The sequence below is a fragment of the Amphiura filiformis genome, chromosome 13 (assembly GCF_039555335.1).
Source record: "Amphiura filiformis chromosome 13, Afil_fr2py, whole genome shotgun sequence".
In the NCBI taxonomy this organism is placed as follows: domain Eukaryota; kingdom Metazoa; phylum Echinodermata; class Ophiuroidea; order Amphilepidida; family Amphiuridae; genus Amphiura; species Amphiura filiformis.
Genome location: NC_092640.1, coordinates 9,095,856 through 9,106,827, shown reverse-complemented (window position 1 = coordinate 9,106,827; position 10,972 = coordinate 9,095,856). Strand labels below are relative to the sequence as shown.

The 10,972-nt window shown below is 37.5% G+C and overlaps 1 protein-coding gene across 1 annotated transcript; it reads left to right on the top strand.

The window, feature by feature from the left end:
• The first annotated feature begins 4,486 nt into the window (after positions 1–4,486).
• Positions 4,487–10,739, top strand: LOC140167964 (protein mab-21-like). The gene is made up of 3 exons (XM_072191249.1): positions 4,487–5,114; positions 6,847–7,044; positions 9,884–10,739. Exons 1-3 carry the CDS (start codon positions 4,502–4,504, stop codon positions 10,369–10,371), a joined length of 1,299 nt encoding a protein of 432 aa, XP_072047350.1. The 5' UTR covers positions 4,487–4,501; the 3' UTR covers positions 10,372–10,739.
• Positions 10,740–10,972: the final 233 nt, after the last annotated feature.

The window sequence follows — 10,972 nt, the reverse complement described above, 5'->3', positions numbered from 1 at the left end:
ATGTTTTCTCAATGCATTTTGATATCATTAATAGAATATGACATGAAAACAAATTATCAATTTTCATATTAAAAACACAAAGCATCGTGCAATTTTATTTTTTTTGTTAGGTCAACCATGAATGATCCTAGCATTTAGGTCTAGGTCCAGGGACACTCCAAAACCAAAAAAGCACAAGTTACCCAATTTTGAAAATTGGACGTTGAATGTACACTTTCATGAATATTATGTGCAATAGAACAATAAACCCTGCAGTGCGTTGATAAAAACAAACTGTTTAATTGGCTGTGCACCGTAAGGGTAGTGTGAGTGACTTTAGTTTAAACCACACCCTGGTACATCATAGCAAATTGACAATAATGAAAGGTAATTTTGATTGATCTGTTAAGGGATCCAAAATGAGCGTTTATTATGCTTCGACAGTATTTTTGTGGGACATGAGAGCACCTCAGACCTATCGAATTGCATTCTGAATACTGAAGCATGTCTTTCTGATATCAAATAATTTTCATTTTTTAAATATTACAATATAATACAAATTTTATGACAAATTATAAAAATTTGATATGTTTCAAAGTGTAGATATAACAGTCTTCGAAGTAAATTATATAAATCTAATGATATATTCTTAAAGTGTATGTAGCAGGGAGGAAAAGCCGACGGTCAATTGAAAATTTTGACCTTTCATATTCAAGATATGGATTTTTTTCCCAACAGACCTAATTTTTTTTGGGTGTTTTGGGAAAAAATCCATATCTTCAATACTAAAGGTCAAAATTTTCAATTGATCGTCGGCTTTTCATCCCACCTTCATACACGTTAAGTATATATCATCATATTTATAAAGTTTACTTCAAGTATTGTTAAATATCAAAAATATAAATTTTTAATGATTTGCCATAAAATGTGTATTAAATTGCGAATTTCAAAAAATCAAAATTATTTGATATCAGAATGACATTCTTCGTATTCAGAATGCAATTCGATATGTCTGATGTGTTCTAATGTCCCAAAATAAATACTGTCCAAACGTTCATACCCCAGCCCTTAAAGAGTACAAAGTAAAGGGGAATTTCTTGGCGACTAGGATTAGAAGTCCTGTGTACACTTACATTTTCTGCATCAGAAAAGCTACTATAGCTGATTCAACGCACCATGCATGGGACGCCCTTCAAACAAATTCAGGCTAATGGGCAATCATGCATATCACGCTATGCATGTTGGAAAAAACGTCCCACGATGGGTTGAATCTGCTATACAACAATGTAGAATGTCTCAGGAAGTCTAAATGCCCCTTATGAAAAATTAGGTAAACAATGTACAAATAAGTGCCCACCTAAGATGGCTTTGTTTAAGCGCAACGAATATGGTATTTTGATGAGTACCGCATTCTGCCACAGCAGCTGATAGGTGTATCCCATCATGCTCTGCGGTACCAAAGTAGAACAGCACATGCCATAGACAGTGTACACAAAATCCCTCACTTCAACTTTCAATTACTCGCTTATATCAGGGGAGCTTAGACTTTTGTTTGACAAAATATGATCTCCAAAGTATTGTGAAACTATCCATAGCTCTCAATATCTAAGCGGCTCTTGTTTATATTTTGCATACATTTGCTATGGAGCAAGCAGATAGACTGCAATGCATGATGGGATACTCCCTTCAGCTGCTGTGGCATTCTGCATATTCAGTGGATTTGTAATTGCTCGAACTCGGAGGGCATAGTTGTCCACGTCCAACTTAGTAGTTTCGTCATACATCAACTGTTATCAATATCATACTGACATTTTTTTAACGGAACACGACTCCACAAAGTTGGACAATAATGGCCCTGAAACATGTGACATCGTAGCGGAAGATAGTGATGGTCCCCAGTAAGTTTATCCGCACAGCATGCTTGGAGATTGGGAACCAACATGACACGGCGAACTACGGGAAGTTTTTTACCCATTTTAATCATTTTGTTACCCGCAGTAATTGAATTTTTTGTGGCATTACTTGCTATTGGAAAAATGTACACAACAAATTCCAACCGTAGTGATCTAGAGTTGTACCCATAATAGATAAAGGATGCGACTGCGGTGGGATATGTTTCTCACTATAATATTTACAGCAATTTTTTGGCCAAACTAGAACACTATCAACCCTAGTGGCTCCACGATAAACACACACGAATATAGCGCGGTAAGAAGAAAGCATGTGCACATGCTCCTTACATTGCGTACTCGCTCAGTACGCTACATGGATGCAACACGCATGTTCCAGTTTGGCCTAACCCGAGGTACTCACACCTCCGTCACTACCATTTCCACTGTCCTTCTCCGTACGAGGGTCTGAGATGTCTACCTTAAACCTTCCCAGGGTACACATAAAATACCACTTTTTCTCATAAATAACACTTTCCACCATTCCTCACATGAAGTGGAAAAACAATTAAAACATATTTGGTGCATGTTCGTAAATTTTGAGCACATTTGAGGATCATGTAAAATGACCAGACTTGTAAATTATTTTGAACTACAATCTAGGCAACTGGACTTACGTTTTTGAGTGGGAAATTTTCACGTTCTATCCTGAACGCATCATCAGCCCGACTGATCTTCTGGCGGTAAAAGTTCATTGACCTGTGAAGCGGATGTTGTTGTATCACAGGTCACCTTCGAGTTCAACCTGAGAGGGATCTTCCTAATCGCTGAACTGTAGGCCCCGGCCAAGTTGTGACGTAGGCCGCCTCCCCTGTTCAGTGAAGGCTCCTCCTGTTTCACGTAAATTGCTTCCTTGACTCCTCTCTCGTACCATCTGCTTTCTCTGTCCAAGATCATAACATCCTTGTTGTCAAAGGAATGTTTAGAACTGTCCAAGTGTGTATAGGCGGCCTACGTCACAATTTGGCCGGGGCCTACAGTTCAGCGATTAGGAAGATCCCTCTCAGGTTGAACTCGAAGGTGACCTGTGATACAACAACATCCGCTTCACAGGTCAATGAACTTTTACCGCCAGAAGATCAGTCGGGCTGATGATGCGTTCAGGATAGAACGTGAAAATTTCCCACTCAAAAACGTAAGTCCAGTTGCCTAGATTGTAGTTCAAAATAATTTATTATAATTTACTACCTGGATGAATGATAATCTTCACAGACCAGACTTGTGACTGTTATCGTCGCCGTGTTTTGAATTCTTCCTATAAATAGATGCCGTCAGTGTGACGTCATCACCGAGACACAAGTTCAGGGTGCCCCGTTTCCAGGGCGTACCCGGGCCGCTCCTACCCCGGGCAGCCCGAAAAGCAAAAAGGTTGCCCCAATTGTTTTTCAGTGGATTGAAAAAGTGGAAAAAAAAGGATTATTAGGCGCTAGCGCCCTAAAAGTATAACACATCTTGAGGCATAGTACAATTTTTTCAAACTCAAAGTTTTTATACTTTTTCAAATTTGTCCGCCCTTTTTCTTTATTAATTCTTTTTGCTGCCCCTTCTTCTTCTGGTCTGCCGCCCGTTCTTTTTGCTGCCCCTTCTTCTTCCGCCACCCCTTGGTTTTGGCCGCCCAAAAAAAATATGCGCATGGTTTCTACGTACGGTTACTCGTACGTACGACATTCCTGGCCCTACTATGGTGAGGAAGGAACAACTAGGGCCATAAGTTTCGGGCTAAGTTTGGCCAAGAAATTACTATACTGTAAATATAGTATAGAAGGGCATGAGACAACCCTCTTTTTTTTTGGCCTAAAGTATTTCATTGATACCTTGTTACCTCGTTGAAACTTCCTCCATCATGTCCATAGCACTTCCACACGGGAGTATCACTGGAGGTTGACTTGAGTGCTGGCTGGGTCTCTCTAGTCATAAATTAAGTTGGGGCTTCTGGCTGGTCAAACTTTTACTGTCGTCGTCGGGTACAGGCACAACAGGGAACCTGTTCCAAATTGCAATTGCCTCCGCGAAAAATGATAAGCTCGTTCTGGCCGCAAAAAAATTAAATAAGCTTACCTCTCTGCTGTGCTTAGTGCTTATAAATATAGTATGCTGGAGCTACGGACACGAACACACACATTGAAAGATTTAACCTCCCGGAAATGAATACGACCATTTAATTGAGCCGGGGAATACCCGGTACAAACAAATCATTTCGGTCGCGTGTGTCAAAAACCTGGCAAAGGGACAGCTGGTTGGCAGAGTGCAGGCGGCGGATGACATGATCGAGCCGGCAACTCGTGAAACCGCCCGGCCGTATGGCATTTTCCATATGCTCGGTTAGTTTTGTGGGGTTCATTATCGAACCCCGACGGTTTTAGCTTGTATTTATATTATTTATCAATATAGGCCTATTTGTTTGTGATATTTCAAGCGTTTTAAAATTTCAAAATAATCCCATTCAATTACACGGTTGACGATGAAAATTTACTGAATTTAGGGACTGCACGTCATACACCACCTGGCAGAGTGCATGAATTAATTGCTTGACTTCCGGCTATCCCAGCATGCTTCGCAGGTAAATACGCAAAATGGCCGCTACTGCTGAGGAAGATAGAAAAAAACAAAGTCCAAGTTTAACACAAAATTTAAACGATTTCTTAGAATACACAGCCATACCAAGAAGGAGAGAAATTAGCAGAACTCATGAGAGAATAATAAGACGAGCAGTGAATCCTATAGTTCATGAAATCGGTGGTTTTGACGATCGTTTCTACGTGGACCCGATAGACGCTAGCGGTTGCTACGTCGGAATCACACACACTGATGAATTCACATTCGATATTTTGGTTCCGTTGCCTAATATTTTAACTCCAAAAATCCTCACTAAAAAGAGTGAATTTGGTCTTACAAGCTCGTACATTGATTCATGTACGTGTGATAATCCATACATAGACCCTCTGCCTGGATTTGGATTTGTTGTAGCTGACCCAAATTTAACATTTACTCACGATTTGTGCAGCAAAAGGGACGATTGTGTTTTATCAACAGTTCAAGAGAGTTTTGTGACCCATGCTTATCTGTCACCTGTGAGAGTTTTGGAAGTGTTTAAGGAGCTTGTACAGCAGGCTGTGGATAAACTTGAGGAAGAATGCTGGTGGGAAAGGGAACCAACTGTCTATCAAGTTGAAGTTGAAAAACAAGGTAGCTTCATTATTCATCAAACCCGGGGCTTCAAATTCATGAATTTATTTCGATTTCATTTTTAATGCCAATGGCAAAATTCCACTGGGAGAATCCAAAAAGATCTTTCTGACCCTGGCATATGTATTAATATCTGTAAAATCGACTGTTGACATGTCGATAGTCGGAAAATTCGTAAGACTTCCGACATGTTGGTACCGGTACACTGGATATATTGTAGTATAGATACACAAACGATATGTCACTGACATGCTTGAAAAAAAGTTTAACGTACATTTATAACCTCATTAATAAACGCGATGCGTGCGATCCAATCATATTTTGTTATTTGTGAAAACGCGAATGCAAATCGAGGTCATTAATATCTCACAATTGACCGCACAGTGCGTAATTGTTCCAATGTCGCACACAATTGACTTCTGCGTATGCCAGACAGCGTCCAACGAACTGCTTGCTGCTAGCGCTGGCTGCCGATTTGGATTGCGCGCTAACATATTTGCACAGATTCTGATACGCACTTTTGTTATTGGTCGTTTTGTTTTAGCCTGATCAATTTTGGGAAAGGGAAGATGTAAAAATTGTTTATTTTTACAAACTTTTGAGGAAAATTTTGTGTTATTTTGTAAAGTTAGACGATCAAAGTGACGGTTATGAATGAGGTTAATAACTTTGCATCGGTTATATGTCGGGCATTGTGAAAAATCTAAACATTTTGCTTTGGACCTCGGAATATCCTCGGTTCCAAAGGCAAAATGTTTAGATTTTTCACAATGCCTCCAAATAACCGATGCGCAGTTATTAACCTCTAAATCATGTTTTCATCTGAAAGTCAAAAATTACCTGCCAAAGTTGACCTGAGCCCGAAAGTAGAATGAACCTGGAAGTAGGTTTGCACCGGAAGTTCTTGGTTCTTGGTTCAGTAATCCTTAAGAGCTGATCTCAGCTAGATACTAGTCTAGGATGAATGTGCATCAGACATCGACAGCCAGTGGACGTACAAAAAAAATAACATAGGGTGTGAATCATATCCAAATAATCTAACGAAAAACAAATTTATTCATTTAAAGGATATGGGAACAAGGCTTATATTAACCAGGCATCCAGGCTTTTTTAGGAAGGAAGCCAGGAAGTCGCCAATTGTAACTCATATCGGCGTGATTTTAAGCTTATCTATCGCCTTTTTCAGCATTTTATATCTCATTACGAGTGTCGATTGTCATATTTTTTCCCCGACAAAGTGTTGAATTAGAAAACATGTGTCGATAACACATCCAGGATCATGGCATGCAGAATTGGAAAAGCACCGGCCATTGTAGGTTTAAAATGATTGAGTTAGTATACGAAGAGAAAAAAAAAACTAAAAAGAAAAAAATGCCTGACCCTATCCGAAATTTCATGTAAATAAGGCAATGCAACATTTTTTTTATTGCCTTACTGTGATTTGATCTCCCAAATTAAAAAAACAAACAAGTTTTCTCAAAATTGTGAATTTCCACAAGAGCTCTCATGGCTTTGGCGGGGTCATTAAATGTCACTTACCCAACTCAGAAACACTGATGGAGACATATCCTGCATAATTAAAATTTATTTCGATTGTTCTTATATGTATTAGGATCAAGTACATAAAAGACCCCCCCCCAAAAAAAAAACAACAAAAAAACAACAAGAGAATATAATTTATGTACAAGCAATATTTTAAACAAAACCATTTATTTTCAAACTTGTATTTCAGGACCAAGCGTCACCCTGACATTCCTTCTTGGAGGTGAAACATTCACCATCAGCCTCCTGCCAACAATTAAATTCCCTGGTTGGCCAGAGAGTATCAATGACTGGGGCTTGACAAGAGGATCTAATGTGTGGTTGACTCAGGAAAGATCATCCATCATCAGACAGGAATTTCATGTGTTTGCTGCACAACCACCTGAAGGTATGTGTGTAGGGCCTACTGTGTATGGCATGGTACTATGAATTTGGCTCAAAATAAGCTAAGGTGTCATAAAAGTGTAACACACAATTATTTTTCCAGCTCTTTTCTTAAAGGTCTCCAACCAGGTTTAAATTATAGTATGCACATATATCGTTCATAATACACTAAAAGAAAGATAAGTTATAGACCATTTACTTCACAAATTTAATTTTCTAGTCCTTGCGTACGTTATATTTGACAGACACAATTTTGATGATTTTCTGCAATCAAATAAAAATTTATAAAGTATTACATAAGGTATTTTGTGGTTATTTAGGTGTAGGACATACAGCAACTGATTGTGGAAAAAAATGTGTCCAAATATTACAATAAGGAGGATAAATTGTTATAAATAAAATATGTGTGTCTGTCAAGCCATAACATACGCAAGATGTCTGTCAAATGTAACATACAGAATAATAATTTGGCAAAAACAGTAGTTCAAGATGGGAAATTGAATAAAGATCACATGCAGTTTATAATTCACATGTTTTAAAATACTTTTATAAACTCTAAACTATCATCATAATGCGAACATCAAGTGATTTTTAATTTTTTTAAACATATTGCGTATGTTACTTTTGACAGACACATACAAATCTTATGCGTATAAACTTGCGTACAAATGTTTGACAGACAACACTTAACAATGGATTGTGTCATCAAAAAGCTTCTCCTCACAAAGTGATAGTGCCACAAAGCTAGGTGGAGCTAAATGCTATGTCATGTAGCATAATTAGCTGTATCACCCTAGTTTAGCAGGAATTACAGCACCGTCTTGCGTATGTTACTATTTGACAGACATTTCAAGAAAAATTTTAAAATTGTTATAAAAAAAAAAAGATGGCAGCCACTTACAAATTGATTATAATATGGAGAAATGAAGTTATTTACAATAGATTTACCCTTTAGTTTATGCTTCAAGTCTTTGTTTATAAAAAACTGAGGGACTTCAAAATCAATCAAAAGTTTGATAGACAATAGTAAGGGAACAAACCAAAAGATCGATGACGTCCTATAAACGTAACTAGTTTCGTTTCTCAGCCGACCCCTCCCTCCCTGCCAGAAACGTAATAATGAAATGTTGAAAATTTTGAGATAATAATAATAATGACACATTCTTCAGACCGATGTTTTTGCACAAACGTAATCGAGTATTTTTACCCCCTCCCCCTAAACGAAACTAGTTTTGTTTATAGGACGTCATCGATCTTTTGGTTTGTTCCCTAACATACACAAGGCAAACTTTTAAATCCTTTTTTTGATCTGTTAACTTATAATTCATAATGCCTCTTTCTGTTTTTTTGATTGGTTTACTGCACCATTTTGGGAAACAGGTCACATGAATTTCTATAAGGATCCATAAAAAAATTAAAAGCTGTTGAAAAAAGGCGTCTCTTGGCATGTTACAAATAAAAGTGTAAAAATAGGCATTTTTACAGCTATTTTTTTTTTTTTAAATTATTTAGAGTGAAAGGATTTTACTTAAATTGTGTATGCTATGTCTTTACTACCTAAACTTGCCACTAAACTAGCAAATATTCCATTTCTATAATTATTATTTTTAAAAAAAGATGTCAAAATATATGGCTATAATATGACACCTTAGCATATTTTGAGCCATTTGTACATTAGACTTTGGACTTTTTTGGGGGAAGTATAACTATTTTTATTATAATTCAAATAGTATTACAAAAGTGGCCCAATATTAGGCAAAATATAGCGGCATAGTTTTCCGAGTAGCGGCAAGTGACCATGCAGAGTAGCCCAATTACATGTACAGCTGTAGGCCTAATTCACCTAAGTGAACTTAGTGGGATTTCCATTTGAATATAATGGCCTAACTGTAGAGTGTTGGTGAATAAATGGACCTTTGAGTGGAGCACTTGAGTTCACTTTAAGTTCACCCAATCATCCATGCCACCAGTTGAATTTGTCTTTTACTGTATGGAAGGCTAGAAAGTAGGTTGTAGTCAGTCTTTTCTATGGTATACAATTAAAGGATCTGGAATGAGCGTTTTAAGCATTTCGACAGTTTTTTTTGTGGGACATGAGAGCACATCAGACATCAAATTGCATTCTGAATACGTAGAATGTCTTTCTGATATCAAATAATTTTCATTTTTTGAAATTCACGATATAATACAAATTTTATGACAAATTATTAAAATTTGATATTTTTTCACATTTTTGATATATAACAGTCCTCGGCGTAAATTTTATAAATCTAATGATATATTCTTAAAGTGTATGTAGCTGGGAGGAAAAGCCGAGGATCAACTGAAAATTTTGACCTTTCATATTGAAGATATGCTTTTTTTGGGTGTGTTTTGGGACAAAAATCCATATCTTCAATACAAAAGGTCAAAATTGTCAATTGATCGTTGGCTTTTCATCCCACCTACATACACTTCAAGCTAGTATAAATCATCAGATTTATAAAGTTTACTTCGAGTACTGTTAAATATCAAAAATATCAATAAAAATTAATGATTTGCCATAAAATGTGTATTACATTGCAAATTTCAAAAAATCAAAATTATTTGATATCATCAGGACATTCTTCGTATTCAGAATGCAATTCGATATGTCTGATGTGCTCTAATGTCCCACAATAAATACTGTCAAAACGTTCATACCCCATACGACTAAGTACGCCATAAAGTTCTGTTCAACATTAAATATTGAAAACTCTTAAAATACAGAGAATCATATATTGGCAGTAAAACTCATTCTTATACTTTAGTTCTGTAAGTTTTCCATGCATTGTTCATTTTCAAATGTCATTTTGTTTTTGCAGATGAAGATGCATCTCGTCTGTGGTGTGTATGCTTCTATCCATTGGAGAAGGCTCTTGCAGCAACAGCTGATGAAGGCACATTTGAATCTTGTCGGCAGAAAACTCTGGCAGCCATTGAAGCCATCTATGAAGAGAACTCGGAAGATTTTCACCCTGTGTCTGCACGTTTAATCAGGACAATCTTCCTACACCAATGTGTGCATTACCCAAATGACGAAGATTGGTTGGAAAAGCGTTTGGGGAGAGCCTTTGTGGACTTGTTTCTAGCAATCATCAAATCGTTGAAACAAGCAAAGTGCCAACACGTCTTTTTGACAGATCAGAATATGCTGGGTAATAGAGCCAAGTGGGATTTGAAGCCTGTGGTGCATCATCTGAAGGCGATACTCAATGATATCATTCAGAACCCAGATAAAACTGCTTTTCTACCTGTTCCTGGTAGGATAAGAAAGATGAGAAGGACTGAAAGAAAAGGACAAATGAGATAACTGTCCAGGGTTGCCAAAAGATTTCAGCCCGAATCGTGGGTCAAATAATCCAAAATTCGCCCAATTTTTCTCTTTACCATTGGTTTCTATGGGGCAGGAACTACCGGAAGTCGCGGGAGCCAATGTTGAAAAGTCGCCCAAATTTTTCCTTAACCATTGGTTTCTATGGAACACGAAATTGTTAAAAGTCACGGAGAAAAATTGTCAAAAGTCGCCCAATTAGGCTACCAAATCACAGGTTTGGCAACACTGTAACTGTCTCAAGTCTAAAGTGTCTTTGCTCAAAACAGTGCCTTCATGAAACACAACGTTCATTACGGATTGGGTGGCAATGTGCAGCAGGATTCTGAAAACTTGTTCTATCTGATGAAAAGGAGACTGAAAATATACAAATGTTCTAGACTGGGGCACTGGGCAATGATTTCTGAAAAGAAAATGATGCTAACTTTTTGTCAGAATTTTCTGAGAAAATTGTGAACCAGTTTTATGTAAACCTACCAACTATCCAAATCTGCTGCACATTCCCAGCCGCATTAGATTCTCCAGGACAGGTACAATGTAGGGTTTTTCCAGCTCTGTGAATTCACAAGGCCAATAGGCC

Bases quoted from the DNA above. Each gene is read 5' to 3' on its own strand.
- LOC140167964 (XM_072191249.1), top strand. From the start codon at position 4,502: ATGGCCGCTACTGCTGAGGAAGATAGAAAAAAACAAAGTCCAAGTTTA. The intron at 5,115-6,846 runs GTAGCTTCATTA...CTTGTATTTCAG, and splicing joins AGTTGAAGTTGAAAAACAAG to GACCAAGCGTCACCCTGACA. The intron at 7,045-9,883 runs GTATGTGTGTAG...TTGTTTTTGCAG, and splicing joins TGCTGCACAACCACCTGAAG to ATGAAGATGCATCTCGTCTG.